The 25,778-nt window shown below is 58.5% G+C and overlaps 1 protein-coding gene across 1 annotated transcript; it reads left to right on the plus strand.

The window, feature by feature from the left end:
* The first annotated feature begins 1,657 nt into the window (after window positions 1-1,657).
* On the plus strand, window positions 1,658-25,061 carry LOC138117590 (semaphorin-3D-like). The gene is made up of 18 exons (XM_069028069.1): window positions 1,658-1,775; window positions 13,261-13,464; window positions 18,241-18,401; window positions 19,083-19,145; window positions 19,368-19,487; window positions 19,769-19,871; window positions 19,974-20,102; window positions 20,415-20,560; window positions 20,789-20,903; window positions 21,049-21,118; window positions 21,494-21,638; window positions 21,715-21,937; window positions 22,037-22,125; window positions 22,640-22,681; window positions 22,947-23,104; window positions 23,321-23,385; window positions 23,563-23,693; window positions 23,777-25,061. The coding sequence occupies exons 2-18, from the start codon at window positions 13,341-13,343 to the stop codon at window positions 24,188-24,190; spliced, it is 2,298 nt and encodes a 765-aa protein (XP_068884170.1). The 5' UTR covers window positions 1,658-1,775; window positions 13,261-13,340; the 3' UTR covers window positions 24,191-25,061.
* Window positions 25,062-25,778: the final 717 nt, after the last annotated feature.

Genomic DNA, 25,778 nt, shown 5'->3' on the forward strand with positions numbered 1-25,778 from the left:
CCGTCCCCAGGGAAGGAGACGATCAGCCTGAGGAGCTGGAGCACCTGTGTTGGCGTGGTTTGAACTCCCATTAAGGAGCGGCAGCAGGAGCAGGGTCACCCCAGCTGGTCACAACAAGCTGGCAACAAAGCTGCCTGTAACTCCTGTCCAAGGTCCATCCATGAGATGGGGCTGCCCACCTCAGCTTGAGGTCTGGCCAGGAGAGCAGGCTGGGCCTTCAGCACAGCTGGAGAGTGCTCACAGCACTCCTTAAAAGGAGTCCCCAGTCCAGCGGGCAACAGATGGGTGGATGGGGGCTCACCTGAGGCCACTTAGTGTCCCCAGGGCCTTAGCAGGGTCTTAGGTAGCTCCCTTGGGTCCTTTTCTGGGGCATAGCTGAGGGGCTGGGAAGCTCTCTTGTATGGACAGCAAAGTTCCCCCAAAGTCCTGTTGGGCCATGCCTGATCCATTAATTTGGCTCTGGGTGCACTTCTGAAATCAATCTCACGACTTCCCCCACTTTTGGATTGTGTCCTGGAGCAGCTCAGGAGAGGTCTGGCTTGGGCCAGTATTAACCAGATTCCTTTCAGATGAAACCAAACCCAATATGCTCCAGGAATGCACCTCATGCTCCCCAGCCACTGATGGGCGTTCAGGCTGCAGGATCAGCCCAGAGCCTGTCTGGAGCTAAAAAGCACCTTGTAAATCACAGAATCCTTTAGATTGGAAAAGACCTCTAAGATCACCGAGTCCAGCTGTTAACATTGCCAAGCCCACCACTAAACCATAGCCCCAAGTTCCACTTCTACATGATTTTTAAATCCCTCCAGGGATGGTGACGCCACTTCCGAGCAGCCTGTTCCAATGCCTGACAATCCTTTCAGTGAAGAAATTCTTCCAAATATCCCATCTAAGCCTTCTCTGGCAAAACTTGAGGCCATTTCCTCTTGCTCTGTCCTTGTGTCCTGATTAACCACAAAACACTTGTTGCCTGGGGGAAGAGCCTGAACCGCCCCCCCACCCCGGCTTCACCCTCCTGTCAGGGAGTTGTAGAGAGCAATAAGGACTCCTTTCCTCCAGGCTGACCCCCTCAGTTCCCCCAGCCCCTTCTCATCAGACTGTGCTCCCAACTCCATTGCCCTTCTCTGGACATTCTCCAGCACCTCAATGTCCTTCTTGTAATGAGGGGCCCAAAAGTGAACACAAGATTCGAGGGCAAATGTATAGTTAGTACATCAGGTCCTTGGATACCTGTGTCTGCTCCTGCTGCACCGACTTGTGCATTGGAGCCCAAATCCTCCCATATTCCCCTTTCCATCACATTTCACTCTGGAGCTGCCCGTGGACCAGAGCTTTCCTTCCTAACCCTGATGCCTGTGTCCGTCAGCCTCTCCCATCCACGCCGCTGCTCTTTGCCTTCCCAATCCACAGCAGGAGCGCTGCATCCCGTGCGTTCCTATCGCCCTCCATGAGGTGGGCCTCGAGCTGCAGGGATGGAACTTCCTGGGAGAAGTCGAGTATTTCCCTGTGACTCCATGGAAGCCCGGCAGCTCCGGCCACACCGATCCCGCACCGCTAGATGGCAATTGCGGTGTGTGCATGGAGGGGACGGACCTGACGGAGGATTCCCGCAGCCGGGGCTGGGTATGAATGAGGGGCTGCCCACGGCTGTCCTCCCCACCTCCGGCTCCTCCTGCCGCCTCCAGCCTCCAGGTGCTCTGGGTTCACTGGGAGAAGAGGCTGGAGCCGCTGGACTGGCGGCAGGGTGGGCATCGCCGCTGGGATCGCTCTGGCCGGTGAGTAATGAGCAATGGGTTTAATTGTTCATGAGCTTGGGCAGCCCAGGCTGCTCCGGGCTGCCTTGGTTCTCTCCCCCTGAGAGCTGGCGGGAGTAGCATTCCCAGTGGGAGCAGCTCAGCCAGGGAGGCTGAGCCGGGGTTAATCAGTCGTGAGCTCGTCTGCTTCCACTGTCAGCTTCGTTCTGTTTTACAGCTTCGTGCAGAGTAGCTCCTGGGTGACTGGTCTTATCCCAGCCCCTGCAGAGAGAGCAGAGCTCACTCTGTTTGCCCTAGCATGCCATGAAAAGCTCTACTAATCTTTATAGAACGCTTTGGGTTGGAAGGCACCCTAAAGAACAACCCCCTGCCACCACCTTTTACGTTTGTGTTGTATCCATTAATGCTGTAACTTGGGTCCCAGAAGGTTTTGTCCTGTTTTTACTGTGGTAGAGCTGTTTCCAGAGCTGACTTTTCTAGGGTTTCTCGGCTTCAATGCTCTGCCTTGCTGCTGAGGTTTAACAGCCCCAAACCCTACACTGGGCTAATTGTCGCTAGCCCATGCTGGAGGCTTTGCCAGTGCTCAGAGATAACTTTGTCAGATTTCTCCCTCCTCACCAGATAAAAATCAATCATTTGTCTCCTAAACAATTGTGACATCCTTGATCTAAGGAGAAAAAAAACAGCCTCTCTGATCAGTGTCCTCTGCTTGGGCTTTATGAAATCTCTTGGGACGGGGAAATTGTGTTTCTTCAACCTCCCTCTGCAATGCCTCAGCTCTCGGAAACTCGGGTCAAATGATACAGCAGGCAGAAAAGAAACAGAGCCTGAGAAATGCTGGGTGCTCTCCAAAGGAGTCCCTTAACTAATGATCCTTCTACTTGGAAGCATTACAGATCTTGGGTATGGATGGCCGGGAGCTGGGAGCCTTGCACCCCTGAGTGTCCTGAGAGGGATAGGGGGGTGTGTTTCAGTGTGAGGGGCTGATAGGGTGAGGGAGGAAGGAGAAGGCTGAATGGCTGTTTATGTCCAGAAACAAATAACAAAACACTTGAAGAACTTAAATTAAGACAGAGATGGTTCTTTCTTTCTTTCTTTCTGTCCTTGAAATAAGACAACCCTTGGCATGAGTCACGGCTCCTGAGTGTGTGGCAGCCCTAGAAGGCAGCCGGGCCATGGGATGCACTGCCCACAGGAAAGCAGCTCTGGTGAGCCTGCCCTTAGTTAAGAAGTTTATTGCCCTTAAAGAATCACTGCATTGATCCAGCTGCTGAGCACTCTCAGGAAAATTCTGCTAAACTGGAAACCAGCATTTTTATCTGCAGCCATGTGCCCGAGGGAAGGGGGGAAAGTGCTGCAGGAGATCTGGTCCCAGCACCGCGGCCGCCCCGCACACATGCCGGCCACGCGCCCCATGCACGAGCCATGGGGAGCTTTCTCTTTGCCAAGTGGAGCGTGTCCCAGCTTTCTGCTGGCCACTCCTTGCTCAGTCTTCAAAGAGAGGGGGTCAGGCAGCCCTGACGGGTCACTGGCTTGACACGATGGGCTGCTGGAACAGATAGATTTCTCCTGCCGAGTTAACGGGATTGAAAACGACAGAGACACAAACACCCCGGTGATTAATGAGCCGGGGATGGGGAAGTCAATCTGAAAGCCAGGGGAGATATCAGCCCTATAAGAAATATGGGAAGAATTCATCCCTAATCTAATCTTGCTGAATTCCACAAGCGTGTAAGACAGGGATCATTTGGTGCAGTTCCTTAGGTTGAGAATTAAACAGGAAACCCCCAAGGATGTGAGATGTTCTTCCAAATACCATAGTGCCTGTGCATGGAGGCTGGAGAGCAGCTGCCATGGTCTGAGCCATCTCATCTGGCTGGACAAGAGGTGATGCCCAGGCAGTGGGGCTGCCAGCAGCAGCATCCAGCAGCACCCAGCTCCAGGACAGGGAGCTGGAGCCAAGTCTGGGGTCCTTGGCACCTCTTGCTGCTGCCAGTGATGTTCTTTGCCAAACCAAGCCTGAGCAAACAGGGCTGGCAGAGGTTCCAGATGGGGGTTCTGCTGCCTCACTCTCTGCCATACTCCTGTGACACCCTCTCAGGGGCTGTTTACAGCAAGCATGAAGATTTATTGTAAATTTTGGCTCCCATACTCTTGGAGCTGCCTCTTCCTCCAACTTTGGTCTATCCCCACTCTGGCTGGGTTTAGAGTGAGAGGTGGCTCAGAGAGCACAGGGCAGTTAGAGCCTTACAGGCACTCGCTCACGTGGTTACAAACCTGCAGAGACACAGAGATCAGTCAGCTGAGTCCCCTCCTGGCCCGGGCAGGGCAGGCAGGAAAGGCTTTTGGATGGGGAATAGGGGGTCACACCCAGCCTCACCTGCCCGTTTTGAGGAACCCCCCATTTGGAGGAGGTCAGATCAGGGGATCCTGCTCCCCTCTGCTTGGAGCAGGGAGCAAAGAGGGGAGTGGGAGCAGGGAGAGAGGATGAAAACAGCCTTACCTGCCCTGGACAGGGTCTCCATCTTTGATCCTCTCTGGTCCTTGCAAGGCACCTTACACCTCTCTGCTCCTGCCCTGCTCCCAGGAGCTGGCTGTACCTTCTCCAGTGCTTTTTGCCTGGGGAAACTGAAGCACAGGATGGTGAAATGACCCGTGTAAGTGACAGAGCTGGACTCACAGCGCAGGGGACCTAATAATTTTGCCTCCCTAAAGATGAGATTATCTCAAATCACAGCCATAAACCCCCAGCATCTCCTTGCAGGTAGATGCCATGAATGACAGTGGTTCTGTGATACCCAGAAGGGAGCACTCTATACCCCTGGCAGAGATAAGCCTTCATTACTCCCAACGTGGTCACTGTAGGATATTTGGGCTCTGCCACCTCCATGCTCAGCGATTCCATGTACCCCCTGATCTCCCCCTGGCTCCACCATACCTGCAGGCATGCCATGCGTGTGCCCCAGACCAGCACAACCCCTCTTCACCATCAGCATGACACGGCATGGAGCACAATTTTTGCCAGCATCAGCCCCAGTTGACTTGGGAGTCTGCCCAGGATCTGGTTTCCCTGGAATGACACCGTTCACAAGCACCCAGCCATGTGGGGTTATTGTTCTGCTCTCATGTGCTGGCGAGCTGCCATTTATTGTGTGCAGGAACTCCCCTTCTTCTCCCACCATTGCGTCCAGGTTTATTTCCCCCTTTTCTAGGAGACCACTGATGTCAGCTAACTTGGCCTGAGATCTCTGTAGTGTGAAAAGGAAAACAAGGGCTTTCGGTTTCAATCTGTCCCTTGTCCTCTGAGAGGAGAAGTGGCCTTCCCACGGCGTGTGCTCCCACGCAGGCGGGCGGTGACACGGTGACAGCTCTGCCACCATGTGCCGGAGCCACATGCATGGAGCCAGGCTCAGTGCTGAGCTGCTCTGTGCTCTAGGAGGATGAGCTGCTCTTTGGGGGAAGATGAGACACTTGCAGTCAATCCTTGCCCTGCTATGCTTCCCATTTGGCCATGAACAGGTCACTTAGTCCATCTGTGCCTCAGCTCCATGGTGGAGTAATGACAGCCACGGTGGCCTTCCATGGTGGAACCTTGTGCAGATGGGTACATGGGGGGCAGAGAGGGCTTCACATGAGGTAGGGGTTGGGCAGGAGGGCATGGGGCGTGGTGCTGTCTGGTCCTATCCCTCTGGAGATCCTGGCACAGGAGCCGTGCTGGGAGGGGGTACCCCCGCTTGTGTCCACGCTCTGGGCTGGCTTCTCCCTGCGTTTGCAGGGCAGGGAGATGACTGAAAGCAGGGGGGCTGTGTGCTTTGGAGCATCCTGCTGCGGCTGCCCTGCTTCCCCCACACCATCGCTGTGACAGCTGCCCAGCGGCTGACCTGTCCCAGCCCCTCCCAGCCGCGCTGCACCTTCAGCCCCGTCTGGAGCCGACCGGGCGTCTCCTGGGAAGAGTGACTGAGCAGCTGATGGGGTGAACGGCCCGGCGTCCCTCCCAGTGTCCCTGCTGGCCGCTGATCCTGGGAAATAGCCGGCACAGAAGCTGCAGCCGTGGTGCAGGCACCTCCCCTGGCCGCTGCCGAGCTGCCGGGGGGGATGGCAGGGGTCAGTCCCTCGGGAGCCGGGCAGAGCCGTGTCCCTGGCTCCCGGGGCAGCGTGCGGTGCCCAGGGCAGCCCGTCGGGGAGGCTGCCGGAGCGTGGTGCTGTGCAGGGCTCCAAGGCTGGCGAGCCAGAGAGTTTACCCGGCAATCCAGGCTGCAGTTCCCGAGGAGCACAGCCAAGAGGCTCTGAGAAGAAGCAGATAACAGCGCAGGCACCCTCCGTCCTCATTAAAATACTTTCTCCGGCGGAGCCCCCCACGCCTGCCCAGCCTGTTCCAATTAGCGCAGCGGCCAGGAGCGCCGGGAGCAGGGCTCCCGCTGATGAAAAGAAAACACTGCAGAGCTTTCAAGTGTCGGGGGAGGCGGGTGGCCCCAGCTGGGACAGCCAGTGGCCCCGGGAGTGCGACCAGCAGCCGTGTCGCTGGCTGGCAGTGGTGAAGTGGCTCATGAGCAGGGTTACTGAGCAGCAGAGCAGGTGCTTCATGGCCAGCTCCTACCTGGAGAAGTGGCAAAGCTAAAAGCTCTCTGAGAGGTGCTGAGCATCCCTGTCCAATAGGTTTGGAGGTGGGAAGCGATAACCCCAACATGAATGAAGAAAATGAATGCTGCACATCGTGTGGGTTTGCTGTGGAAAGCCTTGGCAACTTCAGGAAGCAATCAGTGCTGTCTTGGGAGTGCTGGGAAAGGCTGCAGCCTGCCCAGGGAACAGCAATGTTTTTCCCAGGGCTAGCTCTCCCTGGAGACACCCCTGGAGATGGAGCTGTCCCACCCAGCACTTGGGTCTCTGCTGGGATTCTTCGCAGGGGTGTCACCAGGACCCCAATCACCTCTTTTCCAGAGGCCACCGAAGGAGCAGCACTGGGTTCCAGCTGGTGAGCCAGGGCTGGCAAGCTCCGTGCTGGGAACCCTGGGTGCCACCCAGTCCTCCTCCCAGCAGAGGCTTTACAGCCAGTCCATGGCAAGGAGCATGGGCAAACCTGCCCCTTCCTGGAGTCCGTTCTGATTCCTGACCTCGGAGCCCCTGCCAGGTGTGTGATTCACCCAGGATGAGCCTGGAAAATCTGAAGCCCAGAGAACAACTCCCGAGTAGGGCAGGGCTCCCGAGCCTCCCCAGGGCTGTGCTGAGTGTCAGACCATGTGGCAGACAGGTGACAAGGCTGGGTTTCAGCACTGGAGTATAAATGGCTCTGAGGAATTCAGTGCTGCCTCTGGGGACCCCGAGGCTTTGGGGACCTGGCCTGGCAGCTCAGCCTCTTCTCTGCCTTATTTGGGTACTTAAACACAGCATTGAAACATGGCAAGCTCCTTCCAAATGTGAAATGTGTCTTCTGAGGAGAGACTGCAGGAGTTGGGCCTGTTTACTCTGGGGAAGAGAAGGCTGAGAGGGAATCTCATTAATGTGTATAAATATCTCAAAGGTGGGTGCCCAGAGGATGGTGCCAGACGCTCCTCAGTGGTGCTCAGCAACAGGATGAGGAGTAATGGCCATAAAGCAAAACACAAGAAGTTTCACCTCAACATGAGGAAGAACTTCTTTACATTGAGGGTAGCAGAGCACTGGAGCAGCTGCCCAGGGGGGTTGTGGAGTTTCCCTCTCTGGAGATATTCCAAACCCACCTGGACATGTTCCTGTGTAACCTGGTCCAGATGACCCTGCCTTGGTGGGGGGATGGACTGGATGATCTCCAGAAGTCTCTTCCAACCCCAGCAATTCTGTCGTTCTGTGAAAGAAATTTAAGCTTCTCAATTGCACTAGAAGGCAAATTGGGAATTTAGTGTGCCAAGTCAGCCCAGAGTTTAATACACCAAGTTAACCCACCCTTGTCCCACCTCCACCTTGTCCATGGAGGAACCCAAATCTCTATGAATTTGCCACTTCTCGCTGATTTCCCAGAGTGGTTTGCTCACGACAGGAGCCCTGGGGTGGACAGCAGGACTGTGGCACTGCTCTGTTCTGGAATCTGCCTGTGCTCTGGCAGCATTTTAGGTGAGAGGAGACCTGCAAGGTGCAATTAATGCTGTGTCTCCATTCAGCTTTCTCTGCACATTGGACTTGCTGCCTCCCTGGTGCTGGTTGCCCTTGGGGTAAATTAGGAGGAGGAACAGTGGAGGTCCTGTTCAAGCAGCGCATTCAGGAACACCTGAAAGTCCTGCAGAGGCTGAAAGCAGGGGCTGATTTAGCCCTTCACTGCGCCTGTCACTGTGCCCTGACACAAGCCCACTGCTGAGCCACCTTCCCAGCCAGATGCCCAAGAGCCAGGCCAGGTCAGGCATCACCTCTTAGTAGCAAGAGAAAGGGGCTGAGCCAACAGCCTCCCAAGAAAGGGATTAGCAGGATGTTAAGGGAAGCCAGCTCCTTATCCCTTCATAAATAGTTATTAATACCCTGGCCAGCCTCAGGCTTGGCAATTCCCCATTTGCTTCCAGAGGATGTGGTCCCTGCTGGAGCGTGCCTGAAGCTACTGTAACTTCAGGGGGACAAACACGGTTGGAGGAGATGCCGTGTTTGTGCTCTGAGGTGTCACCACAGGCAGCGAGGTCCCCCTGATAGTACCCAGACCCCAGGGCTGTCCCTGCCCCATTGTCACCCAGTACCCGTGAGCGAGGAGCCCCCCTGCCTGGTGGGGGTGACATCCCGAGGGTCCGCGGGGTGCCAGCAGCAGCTGGGCGCCTTCGTCCCCACCCGTGGTGCTTGGCACACTCCAGCAATGCTGTCTGGCAAGGAAGGTTGGTCTGGGGCTAACTGCAGCCAGGGGACTTGAACCTCAGGAGGTGGCAGTGGGGAGGCTGCTGGGAGATGTCCTGGCCAGACAGGATCCTGCTGGCCCCATGCTGTGTGATGGCAGAGACGTGGCTGAACCTGGAGCAGCCCAACAATCCCTTCATCCAACCCCTCTGAAAGTCTGCTCCCCTCGATCTCTGCGGATCTGTGTGGGCACGTGTGACCTTGTGACTGAAGGGTTCACTGGGACCCTGATGCCTCACAGGGCACACCGTGGTGCCCCAATGCCACCCAAGCTCTGGCACCTGGTTTTGTGGTCCCAGCTCTGATGTCATGGAGCAGGACCGTCACATCCTCCCACAAATCACTCAGCACCACAGGCTCCCCCAAGGACTGGCCCTGCCCCAGCCTGGCAACTCAGGGGGAAGGCAGGGAGGGCTCACCCTTGTGCCTTTGTCTTTCCACTGGAGAAAGTGGACAGCTGCCTCTCCCTGCAGCTGCCAGGGTATCCATCATCCCGCACGGGATGGAGAGGCACAACCACAGCCCTGGGCTGAGCAGGGAGGGTTCTGTTCCTGCGCGGGCAGGGAGGGGGCCGGCGGTGATTTAGGAAGAGGGACAGCTGCGGGCAGGGCGCTCGCCGAGGCACAGGGCCAGCAGCTCCGGCTGGGCACGCTCCCCTCACACGTGGCTCCACATTCCCACTGCACAGAGCATGTGGCAGGCGCCCAGCTGACCCGCAGATGTGTGCGCAGGATGGGCACCCGGGCTGAGTCCGCTGCACCTCCTGCCCTGGCTTTGCCCCTCAGTTTCCTTGCCAGGGTGCGGCTCCTTTCTCGCAGCTCCCAAAGCGGCAGAGAGGGAACCACCCACACCAGGGCTTCTGCTGGGAGAGGCAGGACAGTCTCGGGAGCGTGGGGCTCAGGTCTGGGAGCCAGGGCTTGGGTGCTTGGGAGCCTTGGGAAGCACCAGCCCCATGGGGGGAGTCTCTCTGAGGCTCCCCCCTCTCACCGCGAGTTCTAGCCCAGCGCTTCTGTCCCCCCGTGGGGATGATCGCTATGGATGGATGCTGACAAGGGGTGCAGCGCCTCTCCTCCCCCCGCTCCTCTCCCTTGAGGTCCCCCAGCTGCTGGGGACCAGCATTTCGCCTCCTGCCCCTGGCCCTGCCAGCCCTGCCGTGTAACTGGAGAAGGCAACAGGCTGTGAACGGCGCGTGGGGATTATCGGGGATACAATCGGGGCTGTGAAACGAGCGCAGCACATGGAAACACGGCCGCCGCTGTTCGTGCTGCGGGATCGCTGGGGAGCGGAGTTCAGCATGCTCTTCCCTCTCAGAGATAATCTACAGCTTGATAAACCCACTGCCAGGGCCCTTCCCCCTCTGAAATTTGGGCTGGTTTACGCTGTTCATGGCATTGCAGCACAAAGGAGTTGTCAGGAGGAAATTGGTGCTTTCACGGATAAACGATTCCCTCCTGTACCCACGTCTCAAACAGAAGGGATTTGTCTTTTCTCTGGGCTGTTCACTCCCTGGCAAGGCTTTCTGGAGGGATTTTGTGTGACAGCCCAGAACCTCAGACCTGTTGGACTTCTCTTCTGTGGAGAACTCAATGCAGCCTTACAGTAATTAAAGGGAGCTTATAAAAATGAGGGAGAGTGACTTTCTACACAGCCAGATAGTGATAGGACAAGAGGGAAATGGTTTGAAGCCAAAATAGGAGAGATTTAGATTAGATATTAGGAAAAAATTCTTTACTGCGAGGGTGGTGAGGCCCTGGCACAGGTTGCCCAGAGGACTGGTGGATGCCCCATCCCTGGAAGTGCTCACAGCCAGCTTGGATGGGCTCCGAGCAACCTGACCCAGTGGGTGGCATCCCTGCCCATGTCAGGGGAGGTTGGATCAAGATGATCTTTAAGGTCGCTTCCAACCCAAACCATTCTGGGATTCTGTCACTTCTTCTGTCACTTCTGCAGGTCTCCAGTAGAACAGGAGGGAGGGAGGAAGGGCACAGGAAAACCTCTGGGACCAGGGCACCTGGTGGACTGCTGGCAGACTCAGCCCAACACCGTGGGGTCACCACCTGTGCCACTTATGCCTGGCACTCCTGGTCACTGCCAGCCCTCTAAACAAAGGTTGCCATCCCCCAAGTCCTCTCCTGTGGGTCCTGTGGTGCCTGCAGTATGAAACGTTAACCCCTGCCTTCCCTTCTCTCGGCAGCCTGCCCTCATCAGCACTTCCCTCTCCAGACTGAGATGGAAATAGTTGCAGCTCTGGACAGTTGATTATTTAAAGCTGTCGGGAGTGTTTAATTTAACCCTGGATTCATCACTCCCAGCTTGTTTCCATCCACCAGGCACCCGAGCTCCCCCTCTCCGTGTAAACTCTGCCGAGCTCCTCACCTCCAGCAGATCTGTTTCCCTGTGTCCCCGCACTGACTGGCACAGCAAGGGATGTCCCTGTGCCAGGGGCTGCGGGCACAGGTGGCTCAGGGGGCTGTGCTGGGATTTTACCTGGGTGCCAGGAGATAGATCTGCCTCACCACTGCCTGGGCACGATGGGAGGGAGCCGCTGTATGCTCATGAAAGAACGGTACCCATGGGAAGTGTTTGTTTCTGGAGGTTATCCTGTGGCAGTTTTGTTCTTTCCTTGTCTGGTGCAAGACCTTTCAGCAAAACCCTCACTTTCCTGCTCCTGTGCCCAGCTCTGCCAAGGCTCTGGGATCCTCCTGGGCATGGCTGTGGCTCTTGCTGCAATCAGCCCTGCTTTTGGCATTCCCAGGGCAGGAGATGGAGTGCTGGTACAGCCGAGCTGTACCCGGGAGCGCAGCCCCAGCCCCTGCACCAGGCATGTGAAGAATTCCTCAAGCCACCATGTGTGAGCGTGTCCCGAGGCAGGATCAGTGCCCTGCCTGCCATCTGCAGAATCCCAGCCTGCCCTGGCATCCCCTGGGTCATGAAAGATCCCTCCAAGTCTGCCTCAGCCCAAAGTTAAGCCTCGCACAGACCCAGCTCCATTTATAGAAACCTTCAATTAGAGAACAGCATTTTCCCAAGTCATCCAGCAACACAACACACTTTGGCAAAGGAAAAAAAAATACCCCCATCAAATCCCAGCGCTGTCCTTGTGATGACCCTTGGGACAGCAGTGCTCGCTCGGGGCACGGCTGTGAGCCCACAGGACGGCTCGGGGACAGCACTGCAGCTGCTGAGCAAGGGAAGAGCTGAGACGACTGGAGCAGCTCATCATTGCTGCCTGCTGGGGAGGTGTTTGTGGGAGCAAGGGCAGCACTGCCTGTGAATCCCCCTGTGGCTGATGGGTTCCTAACAGAGAACCTCCCGTCTCCACAATACAGAGCAATTTGAACTTGACTAAACCCATCATGGTTATGGGGTGGGTTTTTTCCCTTCCTTAGGCAATGGCTGACATGTTGAAAACTGCCCAGTAAGGGCTGGCTGGGTTGAGAGAGCAGCCCCAAATTAAAGAGAGACAGGGAACTGCACAGCCACCACCATGAGGTCACATCCATGTCCCAGCGTGGGGCCAGGTCTCCTGGTACAAGGGAAGGACCTGGAGCAGCAGCAGGTTGTGCTGACCAGAGCGAGACCCAGGCAGTAGAGAAGGCAGGGAAGGGGCAAGAAAGGAGCTGCACCCCAGCCCAAACACACTTTGTTGCTGGAAGGGAGAGAAAGCCCAACTCCACCAGCCTGAAACCTCCTCCCTAGGCAGAGCTGAGCACTCCTTGTTGTGCAAGGCAGTTTGAAAGACTTGGCTCCACCATCCCTCCCACAGCCCTTCGCTGGGATGGCAGGAATCCCCTGCTCCTTGTGCCAGGAGCCTCTGGCCAGGGATGAGCCAAAAAGCTCATTTAAAATCTTTCAGTCTTTGGACTGGAAGAACTTAATATTCAGGAAGAGGGGGAGTTAGAGCTGCCATGTAGGGACCAGGTTTTTTATTAAGTGGAGAAAAAGCATCTAAGTATCCTGGATTAACTGGTTAGAGCTGGCAGAGCAGCCCTGCTCCTGGCAGGAGCCATGGGAGCTGCTGGGCAAGGCTGTGAACCCCTGCACACCTCCAAAGGGGGCTATGTGTTAAAGAGCCCTTCCAATCCACAGCACGTTGGAGCCAGCAGATGCTGGTGGCCTCAGAGAGCTCTGTGGTGACCAGGAATTTGCAGACATCCTGGCCAGGGATGTGTCATGCACACACAGAGCCACAGACAATATTGGGGGGATCACAGAAATGCCATTTATGGATGGTGCTCCAAAAGATGAATTCCCCTTTCAGTGAAAGGGATGAGATTTAACCCCAAGCTGAGATCAGATGAATATTAGGGATCCTCCACCAGGCTCTGCCAAGCATTGGAGTCTGAGCAGACACTGAGCAGAGGATGCCCAAGCTCTGAGAGCCTGTTGGAGAGGGTACTACTGCCCTCATGTCAATCACCTTCAGGATGCCCAAATCCCAGTGCTCCCAGGTACCAGGTGCTGTGGGCATGCTGGCATCACCCCACACACCTCCCCTAGACAGGCTGGAATAGCTGGCCTGTGAATTCCCTGGACAGGGAATGTGCTGGAGCTCCCGGGGGGGTGGAAGGCAAGTGGATGTCCCAGCCACAGCTGCCTTCCCAGTGCCCACACTGGTGCAGTGAGCATAGCTGCAGCCTTCCTCCTTCTCTGCTTGCAGCCGGCGTTGGAGGTGGCATCTCGGCGCTGGACCATGGTGCTGTGAGGGCGAGCAGACCCTGCCCACTGCCCCGTGCCACCATGAGGGCTGCCCCTGGCCACTGGCTGCCCCCTGCCACACTCCTGCTCTGCCTCCTCCTGCAGCAGCTGGGCAGCAGCACCGCATGGAAGCAGCACGCCCCGCGCCTTCGCCTCGCCTACAAAGGTAAGGGGTTCCTCGGGATCTGCACTTTGCCTTGGAGGGCTGGGAGAGCACCCTGCAGGGAGCAAAGGGGTGGCCAGGGCTTGGGGAGACAAGTAGCTCAGTGGTTGTGGCCGTAACCTCTCTGCACTCTGGGCCCTCAGGATGTTTCAGGGGTGCAGCTCCAAGCACAGTCCCTAAGGACGCTGCGCCAGTGCTGCTGGCATTGGAAAGGGAGGTTGAACAGGGAATACCCTGCCCTGATCCAGTGGAACACTGGGACTAGAGGGGATGTGTCCTTCTGCTCAGATGCACTCTGGACCTCTCTTGGTGTGTCCTGGACTGGGGCTGAACTGGGTACCCCTGGGGAATGTCCCCCACCTTCAGCTCACAGGGACACTGAGCCCCAGGACAAGTCTCACCAGCCTCTTCCTCTGCCTCCCACCAGCACAGTCCCACCCCAGCTCAGCCCTTCCGCTTTTGCCCCTCCTCTTCTGCCAGGAGAGACTGATTCCCTGTGCAGATAATCTCCCTGCTGCACTTCTCCCTCCCTGCATCTGTCTGCTCTGTTTACGTGGTGAGTTCTTCAGGGGAGGCACAGTTTGCTCCTCTCAAGCCTGGTGCAGAGGGGGAGAGCTTTGGGGACCTGAAGATGCAGCAAGAGCAGGCTGACAGGTAGCACAACACACAGCCCAGAGAAGTGTGGGAAGGGAGTACCTAGATAAAGTCTACGGGGGAGTGACCTGAGCAGCTAGAGCAGAACCCTGCCAGCCTGGCAGATTCTCACCCTGCCATGAACCCGCAGCACAGATGTGGCCAACTGAGCTGCTTTCAGCTTCTCCTGTGTGAAAACCAGCAAGCTGCTTTGGAGGATGGCAGCTCAGCACATCTCCAGTGCTGCCCTAGATGTGACCATCGGGAGGGCTGGACCCTCTCCACACCTGAGAGAGAGCGGAGCAGTTTTCCCATGGGCGTGGCACTCCAGGCTCCAGGGCCATGCTCTAAGCCCACTCTGTCACCCTGAGAAGCTGCTCTCCAGGCAGGGACAACCAGCACAGTGAAAGATTTGTGTCTGGAGAGGGCTGGACTTCCCAGGGGTGCAGGATATCTGTGTGAGGAGATGGCCCTGTTGACAGCCCAGCTCAGAAACAGTGCAGGGTCGGCCTTTCCTTGGAGCCAGAGGAGGCAGACGGGACTGCTGGGGCAGCTGGAGAGAAGAGAGGCTGCTGACTTCAAAGCCCTGGTCCCGGGACCAGGCACGCCAAAAGCCCTCAAGCCTTGGGCAGAGGCAGAAGAGGAAGCTCCCAGCATCAGGAGGGCTCAAGGACGGAGCGAACAATGGCAAGGGGATGTGACTCATGGACAGCACGGGGCAGGTTCAAGGACACAATGCCTTGAGAAGTTTAGGTTTAAAAACCCCTAGGAAAAAAAAAATAAATAAAAGGAGGCCTTTGAGAGTCCATCCAGGGGATCCTCAGATCCCAGCATGGGGGTGGCAGGCAGAGCCCTCGGTGGGGCCGGGGGAGAAGACGTAAGCAGGGTCGAGAGAAGGAAATGACAGCAGCGAGGGCCGGGAGAGCACAGGAAGGATGGGGCACAGGGCACGGGGCCAGGAACAACAGCAGCGGCTCCCACCCTGCCGAGGAGTGAGGAGGAGGTTTATTATAGCACACAGGGGCAGCCTGGGCTCAGCTGGGTCAGGCTGGGTCAGCCCCAGCGCTGCTCGAGCTCAGCATCTCCTTCCCCAGGCTCTGCAGCAGTGAAACCACAGCACGCCTGCCAGCTCCTCCTGTGGGAATATCCCAGGAACTGGCGAACGGGTGCTCTGCCAGCCTTTGATCTGCAGCCAGCCCAGCCAGGCAGGGCTCCGAGGCCACCACCGCACAGCAAGTGCTCCGGAGCACGGGGAGGTCATGGGGCTCTGGTTATCACACCAAGGGCTGCCCTGGCACGTCCCTTATCAGCCAGCAGCAGTGAGGGGCCAGAGCCCGATTTAGCACCGAGCTTCCCCTGGGCTTCAGGGATCTCCTCTGTGGGCTGCTGAGGGGGAAGGGAAGAGGGCAGCCCTCCGGCACAGCCGGGCTGTGACCCCGGGAAGCTCGGGGTCGCCCCGCACGGAGGATGCCGTGGCTGTGGGGCAGGCGGAGATGATGGATGGGACAAGGTGGTTACCGTGGTCCCGGCAATAAAGACAAACACCATGGCCTTGGGAGATAGTGAACACAAAGGAGAGGATATTTCTCTGGGCTCAGCCTTAGGTTTGGCCATGGCACGGCTGCTGCAGAGTGCCCCTGGTTCCCTGCCTCCAGGGCCAGGTTTGGATCTAATGACCAGAAGGTGAGAAGAGGCTGGGTTTTGTGCAGTAGCTTCCTGGGTCTGGATCCCAGCACTCGACATCCCCTTGGTGACGGAGCAGAGCCATGGGGTCAGGCTCAGCCCCTCCTGGTCATTAACCTGCCAGAAGATGCCAGTGCAGGGCAGTGAGTCCTTCCAGGGTTCTCCCACATACTGCCAGAGGCAGCAGAGAAGGCTCTTCCATCACCCTGCCTGACCTTGTCCTCTGAAAGGCCTGGTGCAGGTCAGAGGGTGACCAGCATTCTCTAGGACAAGTCTTGTCCCCATTCCTCTTAATTACACCTGTGTACTGGATGGGCTTTGCCCTCCCACCCCAACTTCCCTCCCCAGCACCCTCCCCGACGTTCCCCCCGGATCAGGCAGGTCCTGGGAGCGTTGGCAGACACAAGGAAGGTGAACCATGCACCGTGCCCTGTTGGAGATCCAGCAGGGACAATGGCCAGCAGGCAGGGACAGGAATTCAGCTGTTAATCCCATTCAGCCGGTGGGAAATAGCTTGGAAGCCTTCTGCCCTTTATCTCTTGTACCCAGAGGAGAGCCCTTGGGCAGCCTAGGGAAGGTGGGGAGTGCAGTGGGGCTGTGCAGTTTTCGTGGCAGCAGGAGGAGAGCCGGGATCTCCCTGCTGCAGCTTGGAGCTGCTGCTGGCACAGGAGGATTTGTGTCCGTGCCGTAACAGGAGCTCTGACCCCGGAGCACGGGGAGATGGAAGCACTAGCTGGGAGCCAGCCTGGCTGCTGGATCCGGTCAGGGCCCCGTGTGCTGCCTGACCCAGCAGGGACCAGCGCACGTCAGTGGCGTCTCCAGCCCACAGGCACTGGCCTGGCTTCCCCTCTGCCCTGGAAAAGGGGTGGAAGGAAGTGAGACAACCTCCCGGGTCAGCCGGATCCCTTTGGATGGAGCCGTGTCTGTGCCCACGTCCACCCCACCTGCACTCGGGGCCGCACGTCCGCCCACGCTCCGGTCCACTCTGCATCCACCAGCACTGGCTTCCCTTGACCACCTCCTTCCCTGTGCTCCTGACACACTGCTTCACTCCATGTGATTTTGGACAGACTTTCAGCCTGGGTCTTACAGGTTTCCCTGGATTTCCAGCCACATTCCACCTCCGTTCAGTCCCCATCCAGTGCAGCCCATCTCCATCTCCCCCTCCCAAGGCCCCACTTTCGTCCATTACCCAGCACAACACCAAAGGCAGGAGCAGCCTTGCCAGAGTAGCCAGCCCTTCATCCCCAGCCGCGTCCTGTCACTTTTGGACAGAGAAGGGATGTGTTACGATTTCTGGAAGCTCCAAGGACTGCCTCAAAGCCGGTTTGCCCTGCCTTGATCCCTGGGAGCAGGGGCTGGGGGGTGGCAGCTGCTGCGGTCCCGTGTCGGTGCAGCCGCCGCTCTGGCGGCACTGGGGGATGCTCGCCCCACAGACAGCCCCCAAACCTGGCACTGCACATCACGGACCCGTGCTGGCCCCAGGGATGTTGTTTCCGGAGTTTTAACCAAAAGACAACAGCTTATTGTCCTCCTCACACGCCCACACGGCCACAAGTGTGCCAGAAGGGCCAGGCGAGCCGCCCCGGCTGCTGCATGGGAGGAGCCACAGCCAGAGCGGCAGCGCCTTTCCCACTGCGCTGCCTCGGTTCCCAAAGGAGTGCACTGGGTCTATGGCACCCTTGGATCTTTCCTTGAGCCAGCCTAATGCTGGGTTTAGGCTGTGTCTCAGGACACAGAATGGGAAATGTGGGGTGCTGGGTTGGGGTGGCACCGGGGACACAGCTGGGGACTTCCCTTACAAGGGTCTGTCCCAGTGCGTTTGTCCACCTGCCTGACCCTGTGCGTGGGGTGAAGCCCAGCAGCCACTTTGTGGACTCAGAGGCTTAGGAGTGAGGGCAGAGGGTGTCCAGAGCTGGTTGTTCTGGTTCTGTTTCCACATAGCCTTTCCTTGGAGGGATGCTTTGCTCCAGCAAACAACAAAAACATTTTTATGTAAACTCTCTTGATCTGGAGCCCAGGCAAAACATTACAGGAGCCTCAGCAAGCCAGCCACCTCTCTGCTCCATCCTCCACCCACGGTTTCAGAGTGCAGAGGCTTTGGGGCTCCAGGAGTTCCTCTGGAAGGCGGGCTGGAAGCTGAGCACCCCAGGATACTGGGGCTGGACCCCTGTCCTGCCCTGTGCCCTGCAACCAGCCCAGCCAGGGCAAGGCCAGCGCAGTTCTGCTCTCTGTAGGAGTGACTCTTTCCCTCCGGTAGGCATGTGGAGGAGGCTCCGTGGTGAGCTCAGGGGCACCGAGAGAGGTGGGTTTTCCTTAGGCAGTGGCAGGAATGTTATGTACCCTTGAAGCAATGATAGGTGACCAGAGCTGTCCCAGAGAGGGAGGCATGGGGCCTCTGGCTGCTGGTTGTGTCACTCATGGATGGATTTCTCCTTCTCCCACCTTGTTTGTGCTCCTCAGACCTGCTGAAATCCAACAGCTCTCGCCTGCTGCTGGCCTCAGGGGATGGGATGGATTTCCAAGCCCTCTTGGTGGATGAAGACAGGGCCTGGCTGATGGTGGGAGCAAAAAACCATATATTCCTGCTCCACCTGGACCATCCCAACAGAGAGCCTGAGAAGGTCAGTGTTTTGTTGGGCTTGGCCAGGCTGGCCTCTTCCTCCCTGGGAACCACTCCTTGTCCCAGCGCCAGGGCGTGGAGGTGGATGTGCCCTGGACTGGGCTGTTCTAACCTCACCAGGGACACATTTACACCAGGATGTCTTAATCAGTGGGGTCAGGCCATCCTTGGTGGAGCTGAGCCCTGCTGGGAAGGGCTGGCGCCAGAGGGACAGGGTGGCTTGGCCAGGAGAGGTGACCTGGGTGGACTGAGGGCAGTGCCCGGAGCCCTGCTGTCACACCTAGTCCTTGCTGCTGCCTCAAGAGCTCCAGCAGTGAGTCCACTAATGTCATCCCAAGACATCCTGCTGGCCGGGTGTACGGCCAGAGCCCAACAAAAGAAAATCCCATTAAGGCGCTGCAGCCTGGTGTTCCCACGGGCTGGGATCCAGGAGAGCCTGCCCACTGCCTGGGTGGGCCACGGCACGCCCAGGCTCTGTCCCCACACCAGGTTCACTCAGTTGATTTGGCAGGCTGCCACCCAGCCCTGCGACTCAGGGGGGTGTCAGAGCTGTGCCAGAGCAGCCCCATGTCCTCGCCGTGCACCTGAGCCTGGCAGCGCCTGTTGGCTGAGTCTGTTCCCACTGGTGCCCCGGGAGGCTGAGGGAAGCAGGGGCTGCATCCGTGGGATCTTTGTGTTTCAGATTTTCTGGCCAGCCCCCAGGGAGCAGGTCGAGCACTGCCAGCTGGCAGGGAAGAACGTGGAGGTAAGCAGGGCTGGCAGCCCCCACCCATCTCCTCTGGCAGCTCACCACGGATATTAAACAACCCCATCACCCTGAAAGGGAGCCTGGGGGTCTGCCTGGAATGGGGTTGTGGAGCCAGCCAGAGTCAGCCCAGCTGGCCAGCTGCCAGCACAGGGTCTGGCCAGGCTCCGCACCCCCAGCAGTCACCACAGCTCGGCCCTGATGAACATCTCCCCTGTGCAGACAGAGTGTGCCAACTTCATCCGCCTCCTCCAGCCCCTCAACCAGAGCCACGTGTTTGCCTGCGGCACCGGCTCCTACCAGCCCGTCTGTGCCTTCATCCAGCTGGGAGCCAGGGGGAAGGTGAGGGACACCCTGGACAGACATACCCCTATGGCAGAAGGTGTCAAGAGACTCCTCTCCCTGGGAGCAGGCGGAGAGGGAGTCAGCCTGGTGCAGTCCCTGGCATTCACATGGCAAGAGCAACTCTGACTTGGGAATGTCAGGGGATGGGACCAGGTTCTGGCACCCCCTCGAGGAACCCACTCATCACAGACACACCAGCCACCTTCCCACTCTTCCCCCAAATTCCAGCTTGCTCCCAGACTCCCCCTGGGCTGACATCTCCCCCTTGGCTCTGGCAGGGTGCAGGGGCTCCCCGCATGCAGTTGGTGATGCACTCCTTGGAATCAGGGCGAGGACGGTGCCCATACAGCCCCCACGAACCCTTCACGGGACTCCTCATTGGTAAGAGCGAGTGAAGAGCAGAGGGGTGCTGGGAGGGGGAGTGCTGAGAATAATCTGTGCTGGGAGGTGCTGCTTCCCACCCACTCACCTCTGACCCTGCAGATGGGGAGCTGTATTCAGGCACCTCCAGCGACTTCATGGGCAGCAGCGCTGCCTTCTTCCGGACCTGGGTGCATGGGGCCGAGCAGAGCTACATCCGCACGGAGCAGAATCAGGACCATTGGCTCCATGGTAGGAGCAGGGTGATCTGTAGGGTGTGGGGGCCTATTTGTCCTACTGGGGAGAGGCTGGATACAGCACTGGGGACAGAGCTCTGCTCTGGGCCCTCTCTCTTCTGTGGGGGGAAGCACTGATGAAATCCCTTGTGGGACCCATGCTCCACAGCCTGAGCACTGGAATGGTGTTCTGCCTCCTGGGTAGCCAGGTCTCCATGGGCCCTGTGTCCCCTCAGCGCCTCACACTGCTCCCAAGGGCGTTCAGGGCAGTACCACAGGGTGGGATCAGGACACAGGACCCCTTTGTGCTGCTCCTTCCCCCCCGCAGAGCCTGCGTTTGTTGGTGCCTACGCCATCCCCGATACCTACAACCCACATGATGACAAAGTCTACATTTTCTTCCGTGAGACGGCCATGGAAGCTGGCCAGTGGGAGCGGCGGCACATCCATGCCAGGGTGGCCAGGGTCTGCAAGGTCAGTCGCCAAGGCCAGCACCATGTGGCCAGTTGTCCCACGAGATGGGTTTTTACTTGCTCTGGACCAAGGAGCATCCCAAGCAGAGGAATGTGAGGGTGTCACTGCACACCTACCACAGGGCAGAAGGTTCAGGGCTGGGGGTGTCCCTCTGTGGGAGTGAGGAGGGCACAGCTGTGGGGGAGACTCAGAGAGGCTGGATTGATCCTGGCTCTTGGTGCCTGGCAGAACGATGTTGGAGGGAAGCGCAGCCTCATCAACCGCTGGAGCACGTTCCTGAAGGCCCGCCTGGTGTGCTCCATCCCCGGGCCTCAGGGCACTGAGACCCACTTCGACCAGCTGGGTGAGTGCACAGCCCTGGCTGCACCCATGAGCAATGCAGCTCCACCAGGGCTGCTCCCTCCAGCGTGCCCCCAGGATGCCCACCTGCATCCTCTGGACTGGTGCTCCAGCTCTGGGGTGCCTCACCTCCACCCCTCTCTTTGCAGAGGATGTTTTCCTCCTGCGCACCCGGGACCCCCAGAACCCCCTTGTCTTTGGGCTCTTCACGGTCTCCAGGTGAGCAGGACCCTCAGCAGCCCCTCTGTGGGACACTCCAGACCCCCGGCCCTCACCGGTGCTGCTCCACAGGGAGCTCTGCAAGGAGAAGGGCAGGACCAGCACCCAGCTGGCTGAGGAAGGGCCACCAGTATTTTCCTGCTTTCCCTGCTGCTGGTTCACCTCCCCATTGTCAAACCACAGTTTTGGCATCGGCACAGCCTGTGATTCCCCCCGGCTGGACTGGCTGTGCCAAAGGGATTCCTGTCACCCCGGCGTGCTGTGCATGACTCCGGGGCTGACAGGGGACAGCGTTGGCTCAGGGGGGTGTGGGTGTGCATACACCTGATCCCCGTGGAGCAGCAGGGACACTGAGAGCCCTGTGCTTCCCAGCAGTGGTGTCTTCAGTGGCTCTGCCGTCTGCATCTACTCCATGGCTGCCTTGAGAGCTGCCTTCAGCGGCCCCTTTGCACACAAGGAGGGATTCGACTACCGCTGGGTAGAATACAAGGGTCGTGTCCCCTATCCCCGCCCCGGCACGGTAAGGGAATGGGGAGCAGCTGGAGGGGCAGTGGGACAGACTGGCCTGGCCCTAATGCAGCCCCTGTGTCGCACAGTGCCCCAGCGAGACGTACGACCCCCTCCTGCAGTCCACCAAGGACTTCCCGGACGAGGTGATCAGCTTCATGCGCGGCCACCAGCTGATGTGGGAGCCCGTGTACCCGCAGGGCCGGCAGCCGGTGCTGGTCCGGGCCAATGTGCCGTACCGGCTGCGGCGGCTGCTGGTGCACCGGCTGGACACGGAGAGCCGCCACTACGACATGCTCTTCCTCGGCACAGGTGGGAGCTCACCCCGGCTCCGGGGACGTGGTGGCACTCTGGCGCTGGAGCCCGGGGGGCTCCCAACCCTGACAGCAACTCCTCCCGCTACCTTCACAGATGAGGGCAAAGTCCTGAAAGTGGCACTGGCCGGCGGGGTGAGCCGTAGCCCCGAGGTGATCAGCCTGGAGGAGATCAGCGTCACTAAGGTACAGGCAGCCAGGGTGGCACCACGGGGGATGAGGTGCCATGGTTGGATCACACGGGTTGCCTCCAGTGGCCGTGGCACCCTCCCTGCAGGCTCTGCAGAAAATCACTGACCGCTCTCAGGGATGTTCTCACCTCACTGCTGGGGGCTCCCATCTGCTCTGGGCAGCAGGAAATGCTACGAGCACCGAGGGAAGCCAGTGGGACTGGAGCCAAGTCATCTTCTAGCTCCCCGTCCAGTCCCTGAGGGGGCATGTGGGTGGCCTATTGGAGCCCTCACTAAAATGGGAGGGCTGAGTCCATGTTTGAAAGCAGAACTGCTGGGCAGAGCTGTCCTGGGCTGCCCATGCCAAGCACAGCCAGCCTAGGTGTCTTGCATGGTCAGATGGATCTGTGACCAGGGATCTGGCCCAGGGTCCTGGCATCCTGCCACCGCTGGGGACACAATCCCACTGGCAGGCTGGGGCACCCAGGAGGGACTGACATGACTGCATCATCCTCTTGTTTCCCCTCCAGGTGCCTTCTCCCATCCTAGACATGAAGTTATCACCAAAGCGGGTGAGTGTCCCCTCTGCTTCTCCCTAAAGCAGCCAAGGGACAGAGGGCAACTGGTCCCAGCTACTCTGCCGGGTCCCTTGGCTCCAGGGGGTGCACATTTAGGGAATGGGATCCTGCCAGGGCATTAAGGAGGTGGCAGGCTCAGTCTCGCACTCCTGCTGTCCCCCAGTGCCCCTACCCCAGCGTGGGACAGGGGCTCTGTTCCCTGCCAGTCCTGGTCTCCAGCCGTGGGTGCTGACTGCCATTGTCCCGCTTACCCGAGCAGCAGGAGCTGTTTGTGAGCAGCACCCACGGGCTGCTCCAGCTCTCCCTGTACCGCTGCGAGCTCTACGGCAAAACCTGCACTGACTGCTGCCTAGCCAGGGATCCCTACTGCACCTGGGACAGCAAGACCTGCGCCCCACACCTGCTCACCGAGAAGAGGTGAGCGCCAGCCCTGAATCCCCCTGCAAAGTGATGCTGTTCGGAGCAGGGAAGGGCAAGCGCCAGCCCTGGAGCTTTATGCATCAGCCAGACCCCTACTGCCACTCTGCCTGCCTGTTCCCCACCCTTTCCTGGTCTCCCCTCCAGGCTGCATTGCCACGGAGGAGTCCCACAGCCTGGGGTGGGACAGCCACAGCTCTCTCTGCTCTTCCACAGGCGTGCCCGCTGCCAGGACGTGCTGAAGGCTGACCCGCTCAGCCAGTGCCAGGACACGGCAGAGGGTGAGCTCCAGCCCCGGCGGGGGCAGCCAGCTGTGCCCAGGGAGCGCCATGCCCCGGAGGGCGGGCGGCACCGCGCTGGGAAACCGGTGCCCCACCGCGGGCTGGCTGGTCCGTGCTGCCCTCCCTCCCTCCTGTCACACAGCCCCACACGGGGTACTCACCCCTTGCCCTGCACAGGGACTGCTGCGGTGGAGAAGGTGGTTTTTGGGGTGGAGAAGAACTCGACCTTCCTCGAGTGCCTGGCGCACTCCCCGCAGACCACGATCCGGTGGCTGGTGCGGCGCGGCGAGGAGACAGCCCCGAGCGAGGTACGGGGACAGGGCAGCGGGGACGGGGAGCAGGCGTGGCTCCATCCCCAAGGACTGACCCACGGGCTCTGCCTTTGCCCCAGGTCAGGAACAACGCACATTTCTTGGTGCTGGAGCAAGGGCTGCTGATCCGCCAGCTGGCGAGGGAGGACATGGGCACCTACGAGTGCCAGGCAGTGGAGCGCTCCTTGTCGCGGCCCCTCACCCGATACAGCCTCCGTGTCATCAGGCACGAGGCCATGGAGCTGCCACCGTATAAACGGAGCAAGGGAGCTGAGCTGGGAGGGACCCACCAGAGCCCTCGGCCCCGGATTGACCTGCACCCGGGCTCCAAGGGCTTCCCGCGGGCCCTGGGGGCACCGGGCACCAGCCTGGACGCCTACTGCAATGCCCTGCGGCTGCAGGAGCGGCAGCGGCAGCGAGCCTGGCACAAGTGGCAGCACCAGTCCCCGGACAGCAAGAACGGCCGGGTGCGGAGGCACCCGCAGCGCCTGTGAGGGGCAGAGGGAGCCAGGGCTGCCCACAGCTCCCTTCCCGGTCTCTCCAGGGCCCTTCTCGCACGTCGGCACCAGCCCCGGGACACCTCTCGCCTTCCCGTGCAGAACCGCCTCGCTGTTACTACCTCAACCCCCGCCAGCCCCGCGGCCTCTCCGCGCCCCACGGGGCCCAGGGGACAGGGCACGCAGCCCGCGCCGGCTCTCCGAGACTCAAAGCTATTTACCTGCAGAATATTTATTTTTCTTGTTCTCCCCCGGCCCTTACTGACGATCAGCAGCAGCAATAATAAGCACAGAGGACAGGCAGGAGCAAGAGCCAGCTGTCCCAATGGTTCCCTGACTCCTGCAGCACCCAGCCCGGGCAGGGCCAGCCGTGTGATTCCTCCCTCCGCTCTGGAGGCGGCAGGATGCTCACCTGAGTGGCTGCCGAGGTGTGGATGGAGCCCAGGTGCTGCTGGCTAAGCCTGGGCTCCAGGTGTGCAGAGAGGCTCATGCCCAGCCCAGCTCCAACCCAAACCAGCTTCAAACCACACCACTTTCTTTTTTAATTTTGACATTTATTTTACTGAGGAGAAAAAAAAAAAAAAAAGAAAAGAAAGAGAAGCAACAGGCAGTTATACCAACTTACAATTTATTATTTTTTTAAAAAATGACATGAAACACAAGTAAAAATAAATACATCATATAAACAACAAATTGTTCAAAGTCTCTGTTCTGGGAGATCAGGTGAGCACATCCCATTCGACAGAGAGAAGAGGGAAGCACATGATCATGCGTGGGGCCAACCGACCGAGCCGCCCTGCTAGCAATACTCCTCTTTCCAACCACAACAAGACAGGCCACAAACTAAGGCGGTAGTAAAAAAAGAAAAGAAAAAGGAAAAAAAAAAAAAAAAAAAAGAAAAAGAAACCCAAACCAACAGAAAACCCCAAATGAGACTCAGTGATGGATTCCTTCAGGCTCCCATGGATCTGCCAGACTCCAGCTCTGAGCTGGGTACCACGAAGCAGCTGAGGCAGCGGTGGTGGTCCGGGAGGTGGCAGAGGTTGCTCTCCCTCACTCGCCCCATCCTCCCTTCACAGGGAGTGCTTGCTCTGAGGTGCAAGGAGCCATCCCCTCACTGTAATCTAGCTGGACTATGATCCCTGTTCAACCTCTGCCCCCCCCCCCAGCCCTCCCCCACCCCTGGTCCTTCCAAGACTGGATCAACAAAATTTATTCCAGAGTGGCGAGAAATACCAGCTGGGAAGGTATTTGCTGTACTTGTCTCTGTTGGCCTGGAAGCCACTCCCAAGCAAGCAGCAATTCTCGCACATTCAGCCTCTTGAATTTGTTGCCCAGAGAAGTTGTGGATGCCCCATCCCTGGAAGTGTCCAAGGCCAGGCTGGACAGGGCTTGGAGCAACCTAGTCTAGTGGAAGGTGTCCCTCCCCATGGCAGGGGGGCTGGAACAAGACAGTCTTTAAGGTCCCTTCCAATCCAAACCATTCTATGATTCACTGACATCATAAAGTCAAAATACACATCATTTCTAGTGAAGACCCCATGGAAATCCCACCCTTTGCTTGTCAGAATATTTGCTTTCTCCA

Source organism: Aphelocoma coerulescens, chromosome 12, assembly GCF_041296385.1.
Source record: "Aphelocoma coerulescens isolate FSJ_1873_10779 chromosome 12, UR_Acoe_1.0, whole genome shotgun sequence".
NCBI lineage: Eukaryota > Metazoa > Chordata > Aves > Passeriformes > Corvidae > Aphelocoma > Aphelocoma coerulescens.

Coding starts and splice junctions, on each gene's coding strand:
- LOC138117590 (XM_069028069.1), top strand. CDS start 13,341: ATGAGGGCTGCCCCTGGCCACTGGCTGCCCCCTGCCACACTCCTGCTC. Junction 20,561..20,788: donor GGGTGGCCAGGGTCTGCAAG/GTCAGTCGCCAA, acceptor GGTGCCTGGCAG/AACGATGTTGGAGGGAAGCG. Junction 21,639..21,714: donor CCTATCCCCGCCCCGGCACG/GTAAGGGAATGG, acceptor TGTGTCGCACAG/TGCCCCAGCGAGACGTACGA.